The following is a 26,511-nucleotide window of genomic DNA, read 5'->3' on the forward strand; positions in this document are numbered from 1 at the left end:
TTCAGTTCGACACCAGGAGGTAATATTGGCTCGTCTGCGAATAGGACATACAAATGTAACTCATGGTTATCTTTTAAGAGGAGAGATACCCCCTCAATGTCATCACTGTAATACAATGCTCACAGTGAAACACATTCTGGTCGAATGCACAAAATATACAAGAGAACGCCAGATGCTTTGCACTTCAGCCACAACAAAAGATCCTACACTTACCTCAATTTTAAACAATGAAACAAATGTCTCAAGCATTTATAATTTTCTCAAGATAATTAAAGTATATCACCTCCTTTAGTTAGAAAAACTTTTTGGTCCCTTCTTTCCATTTTCTCTATTTGAAAAGAAATTACATGCATAGTTACCATATGCATGGCGCACTATGGCCATAGTTGCCGATGCGCCCAATAAATTCCGAAACAAACAAACAAACGGTACATCACTGCACATTACGTTTAGCCCTTGGAGCTTTCCGCACCTCACCTGTGCAGAGCCTGTACGCCGAAGCTCAAGAACCTCCGCTGCAAATCAGAAGACAAAATCAATTACTCTCTTATGCAGCTGAAATAAAATTATTTTACCTGCATAAGAGACTATGCAGAAAACTCCTTTTGCTTCTGAGTGGGAACAACATTATCAGCAACAACATAGAATCAATAAACCTGCAAATGTGAGATTAAAAAACCTTCTTCTCAGTAGAGAGCTTAACCTAGATAACATAATTCCGCTGACGAAGCAGTCTACTCCACCATGGATAATCAGACAACCTTTATGCGACTTCTCCTTCCACATTTGGAGCAAACAAACCCTTTCTCATATAAATCATCAACAGCTGCATGCTGCTTATAAGGCACAATTTTCAGATCATTGCTTTCTATATACAGATAGATCCAAAACTGATTCTCATGTGGGAGCGGCAGTTTACTTTTCTGACATCACGTTGGCCCAAAAACTCCCAAAAGATTAGCATTTATACTGCAGAACTGCAAGCCATTGTGTTAGCACTAAACGATATCGACCATTCAAGTTTTCAAAAGAGCATGATTTTTACTGACTCCCGTAGTTCCATGATGGCAATACAAAATACCAGTTCTAACAAACATCCACTACAACAGAAGATTCAATGCAGAATATCAAAACTCCTTGAACAGCGTCGTAACATTAGATTTTGCTGGATCCCAAGTCATGTCGGAATACATGGAAACGAGCAAGCAGACAGAACTGCCAAAGAAGCCAACAACAATATTTCTGCATCAGAATATATCCCTTTCTCAGACTACAAAGACGTTATTGATCACAGTGGGATACATCACTGGCAGCAGCAATGGCAAGTAGTTACCACTAACAAATTGCATCAGATTAAAAGATTACTCCAACCATGGAAATCCAGCATTCAGAAAAATAGACGCGACGAAGTGATACTTGCTAGGTTAAGGATAGGACACACGCATTTCAGTCACTCTTATCTTTTGCGAGGGGAAGATCCCCCCCCCCCATGACCTGTCTGTCACACACAACAAACAGTAGAACATGTACTGATTACTTGTCCGGCTTTTGCAGATGAGCGCCGAAACTCCTTAAAAGAGCTAAACTAACATCACTTCCTTACTCTCAAAACCATACTGGAAGATAGAAAAAATATAGCAGATGTTTTTCAGTTCCTCAAGAAAATAAATTACTGTAATGAAATATAAACTAAATACTATTTCTAAAGCAAGCTATGGTCATTCTCTGTTACTTTTGGAAATTATTAGCAGCAATATACGAATTAGAATAAAACCGTTATATAAAATCTTACAGGCGCATTTTAGCCGCAGTAGCTCTTGCGCCGAGAATTCTTAAATCATATCAAATCAAAAACCTGGTTGTCAGTTCCCTCGTGAACAAGGCTAAATGATGGTCATGTTCGTGGTTGTAGGTTATTTGGTACAGTTTTCTTGTGTATTCCAGTTTTCTCCAGTCCTAATTTTGAGATTCATGATCGTGATGAGGTGGTAGACGTCAGAGTGCTTGGCACATGGATGACTGGACCTAGGATATCCCAGCATAACATCGCCCAAAGCCCCCGCCACCGGCTTGTGCCCACTGTAGGCGCTGTCACCGGTGAACCATGATTTAGCACGGGCACTCGGAGCGGCCTGCGACTACGCAGCCCCATTTTCAGCAGAGTTCGATGTACTGTGTGTTGTGGCACATTACTCCCGTCACCAGCATTCCACCGTCATTTTCTGGTTGATTGTTCTTTACATTCAATCATCCAGTCAAACACTTTTCAGTCACTCTCCACGTTGAATATATTACGTGATTTATCTCATTTCTTAGGAAACGAAGCAAATATTGAAAAACTTTTATTATATCTGAAACATATTGGCTTGTATAGAAGCATATAATTTAACCTCTCTAACAATATGCTCTTTGGGAATTAACGATGGACAGACACAATTTGGTCTTAGTAGCCATTGTGTCGTTAAACCGAATAACAACCACCAGCATTCAAATTACCGGGGATTTGCGCCACAGTTGACCTTCTATTGCCACGTACCATCCGGGAGAGCCTTCGCTCATCTCGAGCATCGATGAGCCCTGGTCGTCCAACATCTCGCTGGCGGTTCGTGGGTTTCCCCTCCTCGGACCACTTTTGGTAGGTACTAACCACGACTAACTGTGTACCATCCCACCATCGTGTCGTTTCGGAAATTCTCTGACCCAGTCGCTTGGCCTTTGTCAAACTCGCTTAAGTCCGCTGCCTTTCCCATCTGAAGAACATGAGTAACACTGATTAACGGAGCTCAGTATCAGGTGTTTTTATACCGTGTCCCGACCAGCGCACCCGCAGTAGTTCACTCGCAGTTGCTTTGATTTGAATAATGATTCGCTGGTCATAATATTTTTGCTTATCGGTGTGTGTGTAGAAATAAAGCGAATAAAATAAATCTAGTAGATATCACCTTCCTTAACTAATTCATAGATTTTGAATATTTCTATTCTCTATTCTCAACAGATAATGACTTGCACTCTCTTACAATGGAATTCACCTCCTTTCAGCTTGTCTACCATCTGAATAATGCAGCTTCTCAGCAGAACTACATATATTTAAATTGACGTTAGAAAATCAGAATCTTTATGTCTCTTAAAAACTTGCAGTGTACAGTGATGCATAACTCAGCTCAGTTACGCCGTTGCATAAAACATCCTATAAGATTAACATTGTTTTAAATCAAATCACGGCTACTGCAAATTGGAGAACGTCATCAACTGGTGACCTCAAATTGCCAAGAAATTGAGTTAGAATGATTTATAATGCGACTCTACAGCAAGAATTACTGCGAAAAATCGTGTTGCTTTTCTTAGTTGCACGACCCTGCAACCCTTTCTCATGGAACGTACTGCACATCGTTTGATCGCTTGATCATAGGCGGCAGAACTGCCGCCTCCACTTGACCGGGCTGGAAACCTCAGTGGAACGAGCTTTCCACTCAGGGCTAAAGGAGCACAATGAATGTAGATCCTTCTCCAGTGCTTACATCATCGCCCACCTGGATGTGTATCTTAATGAAGTGGAAAGTAACAATCCTGTAAAGCTGATGGCTGACCGGATGGAACAACCCTGCCCATCGTTCCTAATAGCTCACGCTCTGACTGTCCAGCCTATTGATAAATTGCCTCCTTTCCTTATTCAGAAGCTTCTGGAAAGTATTGCTAGATAACATAAAATGGTTAAAAAACTGCAATCGGGGAACCTATTGGTAGAAACTATGAACCGAGTAATTTATTACCGTTTATTTCTTGTTTAGTTTTTATTTACTACATTATGCAATTATTACACTTTAATTTTTTTTTTAAAATTAAATTGTTAATTGTATGACACGATTCTCGGATTTTTGCATATTTCTGTAGGTTGGGTGAATGCGATTCTCTCCTGGAAAGGGTTCGTACCTCTGAGTAAGCTGACCTACATAGCGTTCCTTGTGCATCCCATTGTACAAACTGGAGCAATGTCTGTTTTCTCCGAACAAACTCGACCCTCTCACTCTTTCGCAGTAAGTAATATTTATTTTAAATAAAAGTTATTTAATTACATTGCTATTTGTCTTTCTCCAAAAAGAAATACACAACAGAGAGTCCTCGAGTGCCAAGCGATAATGTCCAAGTGATTTTTCTTGAGCGATACATAGTGATTTGGTTCTGTTTTATTTCTAGTTCCTTTCATATCCTCAGTTCATTGTGAGTGGTTCTCTACTTAACAGAGTTTGGGTAAGAATCCAGAAAGGAAAATCACCTTTCTTTTCTTTAGTGTATTTATTGATTTATTTACTGACAAATTAACTTCTCCGCTGCTTGGTTACTAGGTGGCATCGCTGTTGTCACCACTTGGCGGGACTGGTAAACTTGGCGAAACGTTATTCTCCAGAGTTAAAAAGTAGCAGCAATAGATATAAATCATTATCCACCCCTAAAACCTTCAAGCTCAAGGCCAGTAACATCCATTGATAATAATTTGAACTGACTTAAAAGGCTTCGAAGAGGAAGCACCATGTCCTAATTCAAAGTTACAATCGAGTGGATGCAGCTGCCGTCTTCCCTAATACAACGGCCCCGGGTGCCAAGCGTTCCGTGGCCAAGCGATTTCAGTGCGTTCGTTAAAGCGATCCTCCTAAAGAGCTTTTGCCAGATATAGATTCTTTTTCGTTCTAAATACCGTTTTCCTCATTTTCTATTAGAGTAGCTCTTTCGCACTACAAGTAGTAGGCAAAGGCCCAGAAAGGAAAGTCACCTTTCTGTTTCTTTTTCTTATTTCACTAACACAACTAACAGCCGCTTGGTCACCTCGTGGCACTGCTCCTGCCTCCCCGTGGCGGGGCCGGAAACCTGGAAGGAAAAGTTATCCTTCCGGGGCCAAAAGGAGCAATTATGGATACCGAAAATTTTCCACCTCTCAAGACTGTAAATCCTGCTTCTTTGGATTTGCAACAAACTGACTCTGACTATCAAACACGGAAGAGGATGAAAACAGATGTACCTCAAATGGAATATCCATCTTTCCTCATACTGCATTCCCTAACGAATCAGTCTTTGGGTACTTTGTCTCCTTTTTATATACAGAAATGTCTAGAAAGTGTAGCCGGATCACCAAAAATGGTAAGAAGACTGAAGTCTGGCGACCTATTAGTCGAAACCACCAATCGTAAACATTCTGAGTCCCTTCTGAAACTTACATCGTTTGGTGGAGTTCCTACTAAAGTATCTCCTCATGCTACCCTGAATAGCTCCAAAGGAGTAATTTCCGAATGGGATCTGTTGAACGTCAAAGAGGAGGAAATTGTTCAAGAACTCCAAGACCAGAAAGTTACTGAAGCAAGACGAATAATGGTGAAGAAAGATGGAGAATTTGTTCCTACTCGTAGCATCATTCTCACATTTTCTACACCAAACCTTCCTTCAGCAGTAAAAGCAGGATACTTAAACTGTCGCATCCGTCCTTATATACCCAATCCTATTCGATGCTACAAGTGTCAGAAGTTTGGACATTCCCAAACTGTCTGCCGAGGAGATTCAGTTTGCTCAAACTGCGGATCAAAAGAACATGTCCATACTGATTGTAATGCTGAATCATTACGGTGTCCAAACTGCAAAGGCAACCATTCATGGCCCCGGGTGCCAAGCGTTATAGTGATCAAGCGATTCCCTGAGTGATTTCTAGAGCGTTTTTGTCAAAGCTACAGTTATTTTCATTTGTAAAAGTTTTCTTACGTTCCCATTAATTATTTATTAACTTAGTATTACGAATTGTAACTAAGTTACAGGAAGGAAATTCACCTTTCTTTTTTTCTCTTTCAACTAACGCATTAACCCTTATACCGCTTGGTCACTCTAGCGGCACTGCTCCTGCCTCCCCGTGGCGGGGCCGGTAACCTGGGAGAAGAAATCCACTCTCCCGGGGCTGAAAGGAGCAAAGATGGAAAACAATTCTTTTCCACCTTTAGAGCCATCGAGCTCAAGACTAGAAAAAGACACCGAAAATGACTATTCTCAACCAAAGAGGTTGAAAACAACCCCACAAGAGGAAATACCAGCTTTCCTCATACTACACTCTCTATCAGAGTTGCCTCTGAGTAAACTGTCCCCATTCCTTATTCAAAAATGCATCGAGTCTGCTGCAGGCTCACCAAAAACAGTAAAGCGGCTCCAGTCTGGAGACCTTCTTGTAGAGACTATGAAACCACAGCATTCCGAAAAATTACTAAAGATGACTACTTTTGGCGGACAACCAATAAAAGTTACTCCCCATGCCACCTTAAACTCCTCGAAGGGAGTAATCGCAGAATGGGACTTGCTAACTGTATCAGAGGAGGAGATAGTTCAAGAACTAGGTAAACAAAAAGTCATACAAGCAAGGAGAATTATGACTCGGAAAGATGGTGTGCTTGTTCCCACTAGGAGCATAATTCTTACTTTCAGCTCTCCCATCCTACCATCATCTGTCAAAGCAGGCTATCTCCATTGCCGTGGGCCCCGGGTGCCAAGCGAATGTGATCGAGCGTTTTCTCTGTGCTTAAAAAGTGATTATATAAAAGCGATTTAAAGTTATATTAAGTTACTGCCCTTAAGAAATTTATTTTTTATATCAGCTACTGTCACAAAAAGTACTTGTACAGAGCAAGAAAGAAAAGCTACCTTTCTTTATTTTTCATACTTCTTTTACTAACACTTAATACTCTACGCTTGGTCACACCGGGCACTGCTCCTGCCTCCTCGTGGCGGGGCCGGAAGTCTTGGCAGAAAAGCTCATCTGCCAAGGACTAAAAGGAGCAAACATGGATCAACATGCCTTTCCGCCTCTCGAGCCGACAAGCTCTCGGCCAGAGTTAGACCCTGACCATAATACGTCGCAACCCAAGAGGTTGAAAACCACTTCCTCAGCGACAAATTGTCCTGCATTTCTTATAATGCACTCTCTTGCAGATCAGCCTCTCAGTAAGCTCTCTCCGTTCCTTATCCAGAAACAACTGGAAAGTTTGGCAGGATCTCCTAAGACAGTCAGGAGATTACAATCAGGCGACCTGCTATTGGAAACAGCGAACAGTAGACATTCAGAGAAACTGCTAAAACTTACAAGTTTTGCTGGAATTCCAGTAAAGGTTTCTCCCCATGCCACCCTAAATACATCTAAGGGTGTTATATCCAGCTGGGATCTATTGAATGTCACGGAGGAGGAGTTAACACAAGAGCTTCAAGATCAAAATGTCACTGCTGTGAAAAGAATTATGGTGAAAAGAGAAAATATACTCACACCTACAAGGAATATTATTCTAACTTTTAACACGCCAAATCTACCACCATCGATAAAAGCAGGCTACCTACTCTGCCGCATTAGACCATATATTCCTAACCCATTGAGATGTTTTAAGTGCCAGAAGTATGGCCACTCTCAAACGGCATGCAGAGGAAACCAGGTTTGTCCTAATTGTGGGTCCGCTGACCACACCCAAACTGACTGCTTGGCAAAAGAAATGACTTGTCCCAACTGTAAGGGAAACCATCCTGCCTACTCAAGGACGTGCGATAGATGGAAAACTGAAAAGCAAATCGTTAAATATAAGATTGAAAATAAAGTGAGCTTTCAGGAAGCACGGAAATTAATTGCTCCCAGTATGAATAAACGTACGTACGCCAATATTACGCAAAAATATCAATCAGTAGCCACTCAAACTGATGTTACAGTCCCTTCTACCACCTCAATCTCTGACTGGGCTCGGACTGTTCTCTCTCAGCAACAGTCCAATGTCCCGAAACAGTTGAACCAGGCAAGTAATACTGCACTTACAGTACCAGCTACAACTTCTTCTCCTTCCCCAGTGATTTCTTCTATACCGAATAATCGCAACTCAAATTTAAAAAAGAATATCCAAGAAACGTCTATGGATACTATTGACTCATCCAGACAGGAAGAACCGATCTTAGAAATATATGCGGAAGAAGAAATGGACACCGGTCGACCATTATTCCCAAAAAAAGATAAACCAAGGCCTGAACGTCACAAGACAGTCACATTAAAAAAACAGTCAGAAGCAGCTTCTTCTACTAAACATCAGTAATGCCTTACATTCTACAATGGAATTGTAGAGGATTTCGTAGCAACCTTAACGATATTCAAGTCTTAATTAACCGCTACTCTCCAGTTGGTTTCTGTCTACAGGAAACCTATCTAACTCCGCAAATTTCCACCAACATAAAGAACTATGTAATCTATCGGCACGATCGTAATAATTCAAATACTGCCCGTGGGGGTGTGGCCATCTTAGTCAGCTCAAATATCCCGACCAAGCAAATTTTTTTGCAAACTACAATTGAAGTTGTCGCCGTACGTTTGATAACCCAGATTGCTTTAACACTGGTATCAGTCTATCTCCCACCAAGTCATACCTTCTCTTACCAAGACCTTGAAAACCTGCTAATGCAACTAGAACCCCCTGTCTGTCTCTTGGGTGATTTCAATGGCCACAACCCCTTATGGGGATCGACAAAATTAGATATCCATGGCCGCTTAATTGAAACCTTTCTGGATAAGGAAAACCTTACTGTTCTTAATACTGGTGCACCTACTCACATACAACTACCAACTGGACAAACCTCTGCAATCGATCTATCAATATGTTCCCCGATTCTGTATCCAATTATAGAATGGTCTGTTATAGACGATCCCATGGGCAGCGACCATTTTCCGATTATTTGCGACCTGCTCACTGCACAACCACCATTAATCATACCCTGCAGGAAATGGAAGTTCTCTCAAGCCAACTGGGTCAAATTTCAATCAGTTGTCACCCTGGATGAACAATATATACAAACACAGTCGATAGATGAAGCCACAGAGTATATCACTTCACATATAATATCTGCAGCTAAATGTTCGATTCCATTGTCGAATCCCCAGTCCCGACGGCACCTTAACTATTGGTGGAATCAAGAATGCACAATAGCTAAGAAGTTAAAAAATAAAGCGTGGAATTTATTTCGTAGATCCCCAACCACAGCTAATCTTATCAATTACAAGAAACTAAGAGCAAAAGCACGTCGCACTCAAAGAGAAGCAAAGAAGAATTCTTGGATTCGGTTTGCATCCACCATAAACAGAAACACTAACTCCAGGTTAATATGGAAGAAAATCAGGCAGATTTCTGGAAAATTTCCAACCACCCCTTCACCAATTCTTTCATGGAATGGGCAAGAACTATCTGCTCCTCAAGACATTGCAAATGCCTTGGCTAAAACTTTTGCCGAAGTTTCTGCGGCATCAAATTATTCTCCGGATTTCCAGAAAATAAAGACCCAGACTGAACAACGAGCCATCAACTTTCGAACTTCAGTTTTCTTTCCATATAATCAGCCTCTGCAATATCATGAACTTATACATGTCATTAAAACAACACGCAACAGTGCCGCTGGACCAGATGGAATCTCTTACATTATGTTACAACACCTTGGTGAGAGAAATTTACAAATACTGCTGGTCTATTATAACCGGATATTTATGGAAAACATTTATCCCAGCTCTTGGCATCATGCCACAGTTCTTGCCTTTTTGAAACCCGGTAAAAATCCTACCAGTCCTAACAGTTATAGACCTATTTCTCTATCCAGTTGCCTCGGTAAATTACTTGAAAAAATGATCCATAATCGCCTTGTTTGGATCATCGAAACGCAACAACTAATTAGCAATAATCAGCATGGCTTTCGAAAGAACAGGTCCTCCTTAGATCTCATGATCAAAGCTGAGTTTGCAATTCGTAATGCCTTTGTGAAAAACGAACATCTTGTTATGGTTTCCATAGACATAGAAAAGGCATTTGATACTACCTGGCGTCGTGGCATTCTCAGTGACCTCCATGCTCTAGGTCTACGAGGCAACCTTCCTATATTCATCAGGAACTTTCTCAGGACTCGTTCGTTCCAAGTTCAATACCGCAACTCGCTTTCTATGACATTTTTACAGGAAGAAGGAGTGCCACAAGGGTCCATACTTAGTCCAACCCTGTTTGCCCTAAGAATCGATTCCATCACAAAAGATCTTCCAAATACTGTTGAGACCTACCTTTATGCCGATGATCTCTCTATTTCTTGCCATTCTCTGAATATGAGATCCATTGAACGGCAGCTGCAGATATGTTTAAATAAAGTCCAAAGGTGGGCAGAGTTAAATGGCTATCATCTATCACAGCAGAAAACTGTTGCAATCCACTTTTGTAATCAACGGAAAATGCATACAGATCCCGAACTTCAGATGCAAAACTTTACTGTTCCAGTGACTAACAGCATCAAATTCTTGGGCTTAATCCTTGACAGGAAACTGAATTTCCTTGAGCACATTAAATCTGTGCGTATATCCTGCCTCAAAAAGCTGAACATACTAAGAGCTTTATCTGCCTTGTCTTGGGGAGCAGATCGTACATCTTTGTTGCTCTTATATAGAGCATTGATCAGATCCCGATTGGATTATGGTGCTCCTCTTTATGATTCCGCCCGTAAGAGTACATTGAAATGGCTGGATCCTATACAGCATAGCGCATTGCGGATTGCACTTGGTGCTTTCAGGACATCTCCTACTCATAGCTTGTACATTGAAGCTGATGAGCCCCCCCTTCACCTCCGCAGAAAAACGCTGCTTCTAAAGTATGCAGCCCGAATACAAAATTGTGGTCATCATCCTGTTCAGCCATACCTCTTTAATCCACCACTTCAAAACCTCTATAGAAATAAACCCAGTAAAATAAGACCAGCAGGCTTACGCCTCATTGAGTTAATGCAGAGTTGGAATGTTCAGATTTTCAACAGGCAACATTTAATGAATTACTCCCAACCGCCATGGATTCCGCCTCCTCAGTTATATTTCGATACTTATCTTGACAAATGGGGAAAGAATCGTCTACCAACACTCAATATGAAGCAACTCCATGCAAGTCATATTCAGAAATACGTTGATTTTTTGCCCATATATACTGATGGCTCCAAATCACATTCAGCCGTTGGAGCAGCGGCAGTATTTCCCTCTACTATCATCTCAGCTGCCCTTCCACCTGAGTACAGCAGCTTCTCCGCAGAACTTCATGCAATAAAATTAGCTTTAGAAAACCTGAATCTCAACCCATCTGTAAAATATGTTGTATACACAGACTCTCTCAGCTCAATAACTGCAATGCAAAACTCCTCCTACAAGGCTCATCCTGTGTTAAATCAAATCGGAAGACTCCTATTACAAATTGAAGAACGTCATCAATCAGTGACCTTTTGCTGGATCCCAGCACATTCGGGGATAAAGGGTAACGAACTTGCTGATGAAAATGCTAAAAATCCGTCAACCTTTGATTTAACCTCCAGTCCGGTTCCAGCCTCTGACTACTGTCACATCATACGAACAGCAGGTTTCGCGAAGTGGAAAGAGCTATGGCACACACAAAAGAATAATAAACTCTATCAGTTGAAACAGGATCCAAAGCATTGGCGCTCTAGCACCAAAACAGTGCGAAGAGAAGAAGTGGTTCTTGCACGGGCACGTATTGGACACACATATCTGACCCACCTCCATCTGCTCAGAGGCGAAGATCCTCCTCAATGTCCATACTGTTCAGAATATTTAACAGTAAAACATATTCTGATAGACTGCCCTCAATATCAACAGGACAGAACATCCGTCCTCTGTTCCCTGAGAAATCTACGAGAACCAATGACATTGCAACATATTATTGGAGATGATGCAAACATCAACGAGTTTTTCTCTTATCTGAAAATAATTGGACTTTATGATAAATTCTAAAGTATCTCTGTAAACGCAACCAAGCTGTTATGCCTAAATTATGTTTTTAGCTATGCTTAAATTTTGTGTTTAGCATTTTCATGTGAATAGGCGCATTATAGCCACAGCAGCTTATGCGCCATTAAACCCCCATAACACACACACACACACACACCATTGCCGTGTCCGGCCTTACATCCCAAACCCAATCAGGTGCTACAAGTGCCAAAAATACGGACACTCCCAAACTGCATGTCGAGGTGAGTCAGTATGTCCAATTTGTGGATCGAAGGAGCACAATCAAACTGAATGCACTGCTACGACTTCTGTTTGCCCAAACTGTAAGGGTGATCACCCAGCTTTTTCCAAAAGTTGCGAACTTTGGAAGCAAGGAAAAACAATCCAGAAATATAAAGTTGAAAATAAAGTGACATATTCAGAGGCCAGAAGGCAAGTACTAAAAACAGATCGAACACGTACATATGCAATGGCTGCTAAACAATTTCAGTCAATAGGTACACAAACAGATGTTGCTGTTCCCCCAAATATGTCCATCGCTAATTGGGCACGCTCCATTCTCTCTGCTCCCAAACAGTGTCCTTCGCAACAAAAAACTGAACAAGCCTGTAATACCCCAATTACCATTCCAGCTAATGTAAACCCAACAGCAAAACAAAAAGTGACAGAAACCATGGTACTGAAACCACCAAATCCAAGCAGAATGGATATTGACCAGCACAATGACTCCGAAGAGGCCATATTAGAACTTCATGCGACTGATGAGATGGACGTAACACGCCCCTACTTTCCAAAGAAAGACAAAGGAAAATCGGATCGATGTAAACAAGTCACAACTAAAAAGCAGTCAGAAACAAAAACAACCAACAAAACCGCTTAATGGAAAGAATTCTTCAATGGAATTGTAGAGGGTTTCGCAGTATAAAAGATGATATATGTGATCTCATCCACCGTTATGATCCAGCAGCCATATCCCTTCAGGAAACTTATTTAAATTCACAAGTTTGTCCTACTATAAAAGATTACTCTATCTTTAGAAGAGATAGAAGTATCGACTCTCCAGCCCATGGAGGAGTGGCGGTTCTTATAAGAAACAACGTACCATCGAAACATATTGCTCTCCAGTCTCCCTTTGAAGTAGTGGCAGTGCGCATTGACATTGGCATCACTCTTACAATAGCCTCTATATATATTCCTCCTAATTTCTCATTTTCTTCAGATGACCTAGAAAATCTAATAGAACAGCTACCGTCTCCTTTCTGCTTACTTGGAGATTTTAATGCTCATCATCCGATGTGGGGATCTCTAACAATTGACAAGAGAGGCAAGTTAATAGAATCCCTTCTGGACTCTTATCAACTTACCCTTCTGAACACTGGTGAACCTACCTATATTCATTTTTCGATAGGATCCATGAGTGCAATAGACCTATCAATCTGTTCTCCTTCCTTATATAGTATTATGGAATGGTCGGTTCTTGAAAATCCACTAAACAGTGACCACCTTCCGATTCTCTGCAAGCTGCAAACACGGGTAAACTCTCCTTCACCACGTCGTTCCTCTTGGAAATTTCGTGGGGCACACTGGTATGAATATGCCTCTCATGTGCAGTTAGACAACAAAATAATCCAATCTCAACCCATAGACAATGTCACAGAACATGTAACTAATCAAATATTACGAGCTGCTATCTCTGCAATACCAAAATCTTTCTCAGGGAAACGGAAACATAGTAATTACTGGTGGAATCAAGATTGTACACACGCCAAACAGTACAAAAATAGAGCTTGGAATTTATTTCGTAAATTTCCCACAACTACCAATCTAATTAACTTCAAAAGACTGAAAGCCAAGTTCCGCCAAATAAGACGAAAAGCAAAGAAAGATGCCTGGATCAGCTTTTCCTCGAGCATAAACAAGGATACAGACAGCAGAATTATCTGGAGGAAAATACAAATGCTTAATGGCAAATACATTCAGTCCCCAGCTACAATACTAAACTGGGAAGGGAAAGAGTTGTCATCCCCGGGAGAAATAGCAAATGCCTTAGCGGAATCATTCGCCAGTATATCAGCAATAGCCTCCTACAAACCAGCCTTTCAGCAAATTAAAAAAACTGCAGAGCAGCATAAGATTAATTTCTCCACCAGAGTTTCACATCCATATAACCAACCATTCACATTAACAGAGCTTTTTGGAGCGCTCAATAAAACATCAAATAGCGCTGCTGGCCCAGATGGGATCTACTATATAATGCTGAAACAACTGAACGACAGAGCAAAAAGATCACTGTTAAACTATTACAACCGAATATTCTTAGAAAATGCTTACCCTATCTCCTGGTGTCACTCAATAGTACTAGCCTTCCCAAAGCCCGGAAAGGATCGTACCTTTCCACATAATTATAGGCCAATTTCACTGACCAATTGTTTAGGCAAAGTCCTGGAAAAAATGGTTCACCGGCGTTTAATCTGGTTCCTGGAAACAAACAACTTGCTAAATAGTAATCAGTACGGGTTCCGAAAAAATCGTTCCACCTTAGACGTAATGATAAAAGCAGAGTCAAATATACGGAATGCCTTCATAAGGGGACAGCATCTGGTTATGATTAATCTAGATATTCAGAAAGCCTTCGATACCACCTGGCGATATGGTGTTCTACAAGATCTTCATTCTTTCGGCTTGAGAGGTCATCTACCCCAATTTATTCAAAGCTTCCTATGCCATAGAACTTTTCAGGTCAGATACATGAATAATTTATCTAAAACATTTGAACAAGAGGAAGGTGTACCACAGGGTTCCATTCTGAGTCCAACGTTATTTGCAATAAGAATCACCAACATGACAAGGGATGTACCAAATACAGTACAATCGTACATGTTCGCCGATGACCTCATTATCTCTACTCAATCCCAGACTATGAACACCATTGAAAGGCAACTTCAAATTGCTATAGCTAGAATAGAATCATGGGCATTGCGGAACGGTTATTCCCTAGCAGAAAAGAAGTCTGCTGCTATTCATTTCTGTAAAAAACGGAAACTACATCCGGATCCAGAAATATTTTTAAATAACAGCCTCATTCCTGTCACTACCAATTTCCGTCTGTTGGGTTTACATTTAGATAACAAACTTAACTTCGCTTCCCATATGGCATACCTCCGGAATACTTGTCTTAAAAAACTTAATATCCTAAGAGCTGTCTCTGCTATGTCCTGGGGTGCTGACAGAAGCTCTCTCCTACACCTCTATAGAGCTTTAATAAGATCGCGCTTAGATTATGGAGCACCTATCTACGACTCCGCCAGGAAAAGTTCTCTATTACGTCTGAACACCATCCAGCATAGTGCCCTTAGAATAGCTGTTGGAGCCTTCAGAACATCTCCGGTTCACAGCCTGTATATTGAGGCAAACGAATCCCCTCTGCATCTCAGGAGAAAAATGTTATTGTTAAATTATGCAGCAAAGATTGGAAGTAATCCAGCCCACCCCAGCTGGCAGTATCTGTTTGATCCTCAACACACCGTGCTATATCACAATAAACCTAATGAAAACCGCCCCGCAGGGATTCGACTGCAAGAACTCATGATTAGTTGGAAAATTAACTTTAAGAATATATTCCAAGACCTTGCCACTCCTGAACCTCCCTGGACTGAATTCATACCTCTCTGTGACAATTTCTTTTCAAGATGGGGAAAATCCTCCCTGGCAAATACCAACATTCAACAGCTACATAAACTGCATTCTTTGGAAAACTCAGAGAAAGTTCATATCTATACTGACGGCTCCAAAACAGATACGGCTGTTGGTGCAGCAGCAGTTTCCGCCACTTTCTTAACAGCTGCCTCTCTTCCCTCCGAATGCAGTATCTATACTGCAGAATTATTTGCAATAAAACTGGCTCTGGATAACATAAACAAATATCATATCAAACAATCTTTGATATATACAGACTCTTTAAGTGCAATCAGTGCCTTTCAATCTACCTTTCCTCCTTCTCATCCCGTTCTTAAAGAGATCCGGTCTAAATTATCTTACCATCAAACAGCCAACTACAAGGTTACCTTCTGCTGGATTCCTGGTCATGTTGGCATCCAAGGTAATGATTGTGCAGATGAGGCTGCTAAACATCCCGACTCTGGATCTTACAGTCAACTGAAAGCTCCATACACAGACTATAAATCCATTATTAAAAAAACATGTTGGAAACAATGGTCTGATCTCTGGCAATCTCAAACCAATAATAAACTGTTCCAGATAAAAAAAGCGCCCCAACTGTGGACATCTAGTTTTAGAAGAAACAGGCGACAAGAAGTAATTCTGGCAAGGCTTCGCATCGGTCATTCACACCCAACTCATCTGCATTTGCTTTTGGGAGAGACTCCTCCTAAGTGTTTTTTCTGCCAGTCGCAACTAACAATAAAACATATTCTCATTGAATGTCCACACCTTTCATCTGTCCGAAATTCCAGCTTCAGCTCCCTCTCCAATTTGCAGGAACCCTTAACGTTATCACATATTCTTGGCAACGAAGCAAATTTCGAGGATCTGTTTAAGTATTTAAAACGCATCAATTTTTATAATAGTCTCTAATCATAACGTGAAATCAGTGATACCCAAACCATGAACAGGCACAATATGGCCCAAGAGGCCCTTGTGCCAAAAAACCTCAAATACAACAACAACAACAACAACAACAGCAACCATTCAGCCTTTTCCAGATCCTGCGAGCAATGGAAGCTGGAGAAAAAAATCCAAAAATACAAAGTGGAGAACAAGGTCACATACCCTGAAGCCAGAAAGAACCTATTACAAAACATGCCTAAGCGTACATATGCTGAAGCATCCAAAAGACAACAAACAGTTTCAACGCAAACAGATATATCAGTCCCACCAAAAGTGTCAATTTCTGATTGGGCTCGATCATTGCTATCACCTGCATCACAGCCAACAAAACACCAAACAGTAGATAGGACAAACAATACCCCGATCTCGATACCATCCACTGCTAAATTAGATCCAGTTACTGCAGATCAGAAGGAAAATTCAGTTCATGTTAGAAAGAAATTATCTGATAACACAGCTATGGATATTGCAGAAAACAATACTTGTAATGAACCTATCCTAGATCTTCATGCAGAAGACGACATAGACACACGTCCAGTCTTTCCAAAAAAGGACAAAATAAAAATTGACCGTCACAAGCAGAGTAACATTAAAAAACAGACAGATTCAACTTCTAATTCAAAACCAACACAATGAACAACATAATTCAATGGAATTGCAGAGGCTTTCGTAGCAACATAGACGATATATATAAACTAATTGATCGTTATCATCCTGTGAGCATATGCCTACAAGAAACAAATCTAACACCACAAGTGTCCGTGTCAGTTAAATATTACACTGTTTTTCGACAAGACAGGACAAACAGTGCTCATGGTGGAGTGGCCATACTCATAGACTCAAGGGTTCCTTGTAAACAAATTCCTCTTCAAACTGCCTTAGAAGCTGTTGCGGCTCGTGTAATGATTGGCATTTCTTTAACGATCGTTTCAATATATCTCCCTCCCAATCAGCAATGTACGATTCATGAACTAGAAAACCTTGTTTTGCAATTACCGTCACCAGTTTGCCTATTAGGAGACTTTAATGGACATCATACACTATGGGGATCCCCCGTCTCAGACAGACGCGGAGAACTCATTGAGACACTACTAGACAGACAGAATTTAACATTACTGAACACAGGTTTACCCACTTACATTCATTTTCCTACTGGAACACCATCTGCAATAGACCTCTCAATCTGCTCTCCGATCCTCTTCCCAAGTATCGAATGGACATCACTTGACAATCCTCTCAACAGTGATCACTATCCAGTAATATGCAGAATTCAAACCACGAACTCCAAAACAACTGATCCACAAATGAAATGGAAATTTTCTAAAGCAGACTGGACTAAATATAAAAATCATATCTCTTTTGATGATCACATCATTGAGTCTGCCTCTATCAATACTGTCAGAAAATATATCACAATGCAGATACTATCAGCTTCAAAGGTTGCCATCCCACAGTCTCAATTAAGAAATCGTAGACATACCAACCACTGGTGGAACGATGACTGTAATAAGGTGAAAAGAGAAAAGAATGCAGCATGGAACTTATTCCGAAAATGCCCTACCACTGCCAACCTTATCAATTATAAGAAACTTAAAGCCAAAGCACGGTACATCAGGCGAAAGGCTAAAAAAGACTCTTGGATAAAATTTGCTTCATCAATCAATAAAGACACTGATGCCAGAATAATATGGAAAAAAATAAGGCAGCTAAATGGTAAATACCCTACATTACCTGCACCTATTTTTAATTGGAATGGGAAGGAGATCTCTAATCCCGAAGATATTGCAAATGCCTTAGGAACAGTGTTCTCTGAATTGTCCGCCTCCATCGCGTATCATCCATCATTCCAAAAAATTAAAGCCGATACTGAAAAATTCAAACTAAATTTCAAAACTACCCGCTGTTTACCCTATAATCAACCGCTCATTCTATCAGAATTGAAAGAATCTATAAATATGTCCCACAACAGTGCCCCTGGCCCTGATGGAATTTACTATGTAATGCTTAAAAACCTAGATCAGCAATCGTTATCCTCTCTACTGAAATTTTACAATCGGATATTTTATGAACACACATTTCCTAGCTCCTGGCAACATTCATATGTAATTGCTATCCCTAAACCAGGAAAAGATCATTCGATCCCTAACAACTACAGACCGATTTCTCTAACCAGCTGCTTAAGTAAAACTTTAGAAAAAATGGTGCACCGTCGATTGACATGGTACCTTGAGTCTAGAAACATAATCAGCGACAATCAGTTTGGCTTTCGGAAGAAGAGATCATCCTTAGATCTCATGATAAAGGCTGAATCAAATATAAGAAACGCTTTTATCAGGAATCAACATCTCGTCATGGTGTGTCTCGATATAGAAAAAGCTTTCGACACCACATGGCGTTATGGAATCCTAAAGGATCTCCATTCTATGGATATGAAAGGGCATTTACCATATTTTATCCAAAACTTCCTTTGCCACAGGACATTCCAAGTTCGATACCGGCAGACTCTGTCTCACACGTACAGACAAGAAGAAGGTGTCCCTCAAGGCTCTGTCCTCAGTGCCACTCTATTTGCTATACGAATTAACAATATCACAAACAGCATTCCAAACACTGTTGACTCATATATTTATGCTGATGATCTTACCTTGTCCTGCCATTCTCAGACTATAAATTATATTGAGAGGCAATTACAAATATCAATAAATAATATTGAACTATGGATGACACAAAATGGATATCGACTATCAAAACACAAATCTATGGCCACGCACTTCTGCAACAAGCGGAAAATGCATCCAGAACCCGAGTTACACTTGGCCAATCATCCTCTTCCAATCGTTAACAGTATTCGTCTCCTAGGGCTAATTTTTGATAAAAATCTAAATTTTCAGGAGCATGTTAAACACCTACGAACCACCTGCCTTAAGAAAATTAACATACTTCGGGTCGTCTCCAGTACATCTTGGGGTGCAGACCGGTACACCCTGCTCCACATGTATAGGTCTCTAATTAGATCTCGCCTAGATTATGGAGCGCCTGTGTATGACTCTGCTAGAGAGAGTACTTTGGCTCGTCTTGCTCCAATCCAACACGCTGCCCTTAGGATTGCCCTGGGTGCATACAGAACATCACCTGTTCAAAGTCTGTATGTTGAGGCTCACGAACCTCCACTCAGTATCAGGAGAAAGATGTTACTGTTAAACTACTCGGCTAAAATTAAAAGCATCCCCACTCATCCTATTTGGCCACTACTGTATGATCCGCAGTGGAGAACACACTATGGAAACAAACCCAGAACAATCCGACCTGCCGGTATCAGATTACAGAACCTATTAGAATGCTGGAATATTTCCTTTCATAATATCATCAGAGATTTAAAAGACCCGGATCCCCCATGGATTACCTTAACTGTTTCATATGATGATTACTTTGAAAAATGGGGGAAAGGTGTTCTAGCAGATGTTAACATCAGACAATTGCATCTTGTCCATGAAGAAAATTATTCCCACTTTTCTAAGATCTACACTGACGGTTCAAAGTCTGGCAATAAAGTGGGTGCAGCTGCTATCTTCCCTAATACAACTGTTTCTATTCCACTTCCAGCTGAATGCAGCAGCTACACTGCTGAACTCTATGCAATTAAACTTGCCCTGGAAAATATTTCCCTCCTGTCAACGAATAAAAGTATAGTGTACACTGATTCCAAGAGTGCTCTCTTAGCTCTCACAGACACCTCTCCTTGCAATCCTTTGGTAAAGCTAATAAGACAAGAACTGATACATCTCCATGAGCAACATTGCACTGTTGTCTTCTCCTGGATCCCAGGTCACAGCGGTATTCCTGGAAATGAGTGCGCTGATGATGCCGCAAAGCATCCCTCCAACGTAGCCTTATCAAATGATCTTGTTCCCTATCCTGATTATAAACATAAAATACAAGAAATATGTATGGAACAATGGACTCTTTTGTGGAAAAAGCAAACACATAATAAACTGTTTCAATTGAAACCCGAACCACAACTATGGACCTCTAGCCTCCGTAAAATCAGAAAGGAAGAAGTACTTCTAGCCAGAACCCGAATTGGCCACACTCACCTTACTCATCTGTTTCTGCTCACAGGAAATGATCCCCCTCAGTGCACGCACTGTTTGCAGCCGTTATCAGTGAAGCACATTCTGATTGAATGTAGCTTGTTTGACACTGCCCGACAGACTACTTTCAGCTCCATCTCAAACCCCTTGTCTCTCAACAGCATCATAGGTAATGACGCAAAACTCTCCGAATTTTTCACCTACTTGAAAAAAATTAAAATGTATGACCAACTCTAATTGCTCCCAGAGCAGTTATCACACGTACACTTAATTGCTTTGATAGGCGCAATATGGCCTATGTAGCCCTTGCGCCAGAAATCCCATAACAACAACAACAACAACCCTAATACAACTGTTTCAATTTCACTTCCAATCGAATGCAGCAGATACACTGCTGAGCTTCATGCCATTAAGCTTGCTCTGAAAAATATCTCACTGCTGTCAATAAATAAAAGTGTAATATATACTGATTCACAGAGTGCCCTTTTAGCTTTGAAAAGCAGTTTCCCATCTAAAAATCCTTTATTAAAGCGCTCATAAAACATAAGCTGATGCGTCTTCATGAGCATCAGCAAACTGTTTTCTTCTCATGGATCCCTGGCCACAGTGGTATTCCAGGAAATGAATGTGCAGAGATGCTGCAAAGCATCCTTCCAACATAGCCTCAACAAATGATCTAGTCCCATATCCTGATTATAGAAATAATATACGAAGAACATCTATGGAACAATGGACACTTCTGTGGAAAATGTTATTTGTTTGCAATCTGTTCCAAATAGAACCTGAACCACAATTATGGACAGACTTCTAGCCTTCGTAAAAATAGAAAAGAAGAAGAAGTAATATTAGCCAGAACTAGTTTAGGTCACACTCACCTCACACATCTCTGTCTGCTTACAGGAAACGATCCTCCGCAGTGTGCGCACTTCTCGCAACCACTTACAGTAAAACATATACTCCTTGAATGTAAATTGTTTAGCAATGCCCGACGAACGTCTTTTAGTTTCATTTCAGATCTACAACAACCTCTCTCTCTGAATTGCATAATAGGCAAAGAAGCAAATCTCTCCGAATTCTTTTTCTACTTAAAACAAATAAAAATGTATGACCGTTTCTGACTGCTGTTGTAGCAGTTTTGTATATAGAAAATAAACTGATTTGGGAGGCGCAATATGGCCAAAGTAGCCCTTGCGCCAGAAAACAACACCTATGTCCTAACCTACCTAACTTTCTGAGGATACGCTCTCTATGTACTGAGCCTATGGTTAAGTTATCACCATTTGTACTTCAAAAAAATTTGGAATCTATTGGAGGATCATGAAAAATGGCGAATAGACTACAAAGAGGAGAACTCCTGGTTGAAACAGCCACTTCCAAACATTCTGAGTGGGTATTAAAGAAAACAACGTTTCATTGACTGCCAGTATCTATTACCCCCCCCCCCCCCCCAACAATACCTTAGATTTAATAGAAAGGCGTCATAACAGAGTGGGACCTATGTGCAGTGTCTGTAGCGGAATTAGTTCAGGAAATTAGTAATCAGAAGATAACAAGTGAGAAACGGATGGCTCTGCGTGTCAACCGTTTCCGTGACCAAGTGCATGTGACTAAAGAGCGTTTACTCCGCTGGGACTCAATTTTCCTTGGTTTCTTCTTTGTTTACTACTTTTTTCTGTTAAGTAGCTCTACTATCTTAAAAGTCTTAAGAAGGTACCTTTTTCTTTATTTTTTATTGCTTTTTACTAATTTTGCTAACTCCCACGCTTGGCCAAGAATCGGCACTGCTCTTGCCTCCCCGTGGCGCGGCCTGTGACCTGTTTAGTAAAGTAACTCTCAGGGCCAAAAGGAGCCAACATGGATACAAGCTCTCATCCATCTTTAGAGCCTTCGAGTTCAAGATCAGAACCTTCTGCTGTAGATCACGATTCCAACCAACCCAAAAGGGTTCGAAGGAAAGCAGAGTGTCATAATGATATATCAAATTTCCTGGTGTAAGACACATGCACATGGTGAGGGGACGTCAAAATGATGCTACTGGTCTTCCGAATTAGCATCACTGGGATCCAACGCCCACAGCCTAGGCTAGCATCAATAGAATCCGGAGTGTCTGAGTGCACTGCGACCCGTGGAAATTCGGAAAGGGGGATCCTGGTGATTGAGGGGGCCCAGCTTCAATACACCACATTGGCGGCCCCGGGTGCCAAGCGTTCCGTGGCCAAGCGATCTCAGTGCGTTTTCCAAAGCGAGCTATCTAAAGAGCTTTTGCCATTGTATATATTCTGTTTATTTCTGAATACCGTTTTTTCTCATTTTATATTTAAGTAGCTCTTTTGTTCTGCAAGAAGTAGGCAAAGGCCCAGAAAGGAAAGAAACCTTTCTGTTTCGTTTTCTTTATTACTAACACAACTAATAGCCGCTTGGTCACCTCGTGGCACTGCTCCTGCCTCCCCGTGGCGGGGCCGGTAACCTGGGTGGTAAAGACAAACCCCCAGGGCCAAAAGGAGCCGACATGGATATAAGTGACTATCCACTGTTAGAGCCCTCGAGCTCAAGGTCAGAAATTCCTGACATTGACCATGACTCCAATCGTCCAAAGAGACTAAGGACGGAAAATCAGAATAATGACGTGCCAGCATTTCTTATAATGCACTCATTATCCACGCAACCTGTTGGCAAACTATCGCCTTTTCTTATACAGAAATGTTTAGAATCGGTTTGTGGATCTCCTAAAATGGTTAAGCGTCTCCAATCTGGAGACCTTCTAATTGAAACTTCTAAGACAACTCACTCAGAGAAGCTGTTAAAATTAACATCATTTAACAGTATTCCAGTGTCAGTTACGCCCCATAACACTCTTAACACCTCTAGAGGCGTTATCAGCGAATGGGACTTACTATCAGTGTCAGAAGAAGAGATAATACAAGAACTGAGGGAACAAAAAGTGACTCATGCGCGGAGAATAATGACCAAAAAAGATGGGAACCTACTACCAACCAGGTCCGTCATTTTGACATTTAGTACTCCGACTCTTCCATCTTCTGTTAAAGCAGGTTATTTAAACTGCAAGATTCGGCCTTACATCCCAAATCCCATTCGCTGCTTTAAGTGCCAAAAGTATGGCCATTCTCAGACGGCATGCCGAGGCGATGCTGTGTGTCCTATTTGTGGCTCTAAGGAGCATTCCCAAGGAGACTGTACAGCTGCCACTCCTAGTTGCCCTAACTGTAAAGGAAGCCATCCTGCCTTTTCTAAAGCATGTGACCTTTGGAAAACAGGCAAACAAATCCAGAAATATAAGGTAGAGCATAAAGTCACATACCCTGAAGCAAGGAAGCAAATACTGTTAACCATGCCTAGCCGATCATACGCATCGGTCTCTAAAAACAGCCGGTCAATTTCAACTCAAACAGATGTCTCCATAGAACCAAACATTTCATTTGCCACCTGGGCCAAAACCATGCTAACGTGCAATAAAAAATCTACAGTTAATGAAACCAGCAACACGCCAATCAGTATCCCAACTGATGCCATCTCAACCTTGCCCGAAAGAACAAAATCTGTTAGTGTTGAAAATCAAAAGACAATGAAATCATGCTATAGCAACATTCAAATGGAAGTTCAGTCAGAGGACGAAGACACAGTCCTAGAATTACATGCCAATGATACCATGGATACAGGACGCCCAACCTTTCCCAAAAATGAAAAATCAAAACTAAGCAGGCAGAAACCTCAGAAAAAACAGTCAGATCAATCTTCGTCAAATAAACCCAAGCAATGAACAAATTCCTACAATGGAACTGCAGAGGATTACGCAGTAATATAGATGACCTGAATGATTTACTCACACAAACTAACGCATTAGGAGTATGCTTACAGGAAACATTTTTATCACCAAAAGTTTCACTCAAATTCAAAAACTATACTATGTTTAGGCGAGACAGGGATTCTGACTCTTCTCGTGGAGGGGTAGGTATTCTTGTCAAAACTACCATACCATCAAGACATCTCCAACTAGTAACCTCCCTAGAAGTTGTAGCAGTTCGGATAGCAATGGGAATATCATTAACCCTTGCATCTGTTTATATACCACCTAATTATCCTTGTACCCAGACTGAACTTGACAACCTTTTAACACAACTGCCACCTCCTGTCTGTTTACTCGGTGATTTTAACGGTCACCATCCATTGTGGGGATCCTCCACTATGGATAAGAGAGGCCAATTAATTGAAACATTCCTAGATAACCATAATCTGACTGTATTAAACACTGGCTCTCCAACGTATGTTCAATTACCTGCAGGCACAACATCTGCCATAGATTTATCTATCTGTTCAGCATCTCTTTTTCCAAGTATGGAATGGTTGGTGTTGAACGATCCATTCCACAGTGACCATTTTCCAATCATCAGCTCACTTCAAACACAGGTCGTATCATGCCCCAAAGCCCGTATATCTTGGAATTTCCACAAAGCAGACTGGAAAAACTACTGTACTTGTGTCCTATTAAACAAACAGTATGTACAGCAACAACATATTGATGAAGTAACCGAACACATTACCAGCCATATATTATCAGCAGCTGAAATGTCTATTCCAAAATCCAACCAGAGCAAGCGGGTACACCAAAACCATTGGTGGAATCAAGATTGCACCATAGCGAAAGTAGAAAAAAACCGTGCTTGGAACCAATTTCGCAAATTCCCCACTACTGCCAACCTTATAGCTTTCAAAAAACTGAGAGCCAAAGCAAGACAAATTAGGAAAAAAGCAAAACGTGACTCCTGGATTAAGTTCGCCTCAACTATTAACAAAAATACTGACACTCGGATTATCTGGAAAAAAATACAAGCTCTCAATGGAAAATTTCTACCTCTACAGTCTCCAATAATTCAGTGGAATGGGCAGGACCTATCTTCTCCTACTGACATCGCAAATGCTTTAGCAGAATATTTCTATAATACTTCCGCCTCAACCACTTATGTGACTGCTTTTCAGAGAATTAAAACTAATGAAGAACGAAAAAAATTGAATTTTTCAACTAATCACCCACTTCCATATAACCAGCCCTTTACTATAGCTGAACTCAAAGAATCCTTGAGTAAATCTCCAAATAGTGCAGCAGGACCAGACGGCATTCACTACAGAATGCTTAAACATCTGTGTGAAGCTGATCTGTACATACTATTGCTATTTTATAATAGGATCTTCTCAGAAAACACATATCCTCTCTCATGGCGTCATTCCTATATTTGTGCAATACCAAAACCGGGAAAAGATACATCTCTAGTTCAAAATTACAGACCAATATCATTGACAAGCTGTTTGGGCAAGACCTTCGAAAGGATGGTGCATAAGAGGCTCACCTGGATTCTTGAATCCCAAAATCTGCTTTCTGATCACCAATATGGCTTCCGCAAAAACAGGTCCACCCTAGATTTACTTGTCAAAATTGAATCCAACATACGTAACGCCTTCATCAGGAGACAACATTTAGTTATGGTCAACCTGGATATTCAGAAAGCATTCGACACCACATGGCGTCATGGTATTATCACAGATATGCATCAGTTAGGGTTGAGAGGCTATCTCCCTCAAATTATTCAGAACTTTTTAAAGTTACGTACCTTTCAAGTCAGATATCAAAACTTCCTATCAGCATCTCATATTCAAGAAGAGGGTGTCCCACAGGGTTCTATACTGAGTCCAACCCTATTCGCAATTAGGGTCAACAATATATTGGAAGATCTTCCAAAAACTATTGAAGTATATATGTATGCAGATGACCTCACCATATCGTGCCAATCACAAAATATGAATACTATCGAAAGACAGTTACAAATTACTCTAAACAGAATAGAATCGTGGACTGTACGCAATGGATACCATCTTGCTGAACAGAAATCCACTACCACTCATTTCTGCAAACTCCGGTCATTTCATCCTGATCCTGAGTTAAAGATAAAAAATGTGTCGGTTCCTCTGGTTAACACT

General features: G+C 40.8%; 1 protein-coding gene across 1 annotated transcript in view; it reads left to right on the forward strand.

Moving 5' to 3' along the window:
- The window catches only part of LOC150087175 (nose resistant to fluoxetine protein 6-like), a 472,773-nt gene that overhangs the window by 381,736 nt on the left and 64,526 nt on the right, over positions 1 to 26,511 (forward strand). Inside the window, exon 14 of the mRNA XM_090373004.1 lies at positions 3,892 to 4,034. Within this exon, the coding sequence (XP_090229130.1) occupies positions 3,892 to 4,034 (143 nt within the window). The remainder of the gene's footprint in view (positions 1 to 3,891; positions 4,035 to 26,511) is intronic.

Source organism: Mastigoproctus giganteus, chromosome 4, assembly GCF_048544385.1.
Source record: "Mastigoproctus giganteus isolate SK-2022 chromosome 4, ASM4854438v1, whole genome shotgun sequence".
Classification (NCBI taxonomy): Eukaryota; Metazoa; Arthropoda; class Arachnida; order Uropygi; family Thelyphonidae; genus Mastigoproctus; species Mastigoproctus giganteus.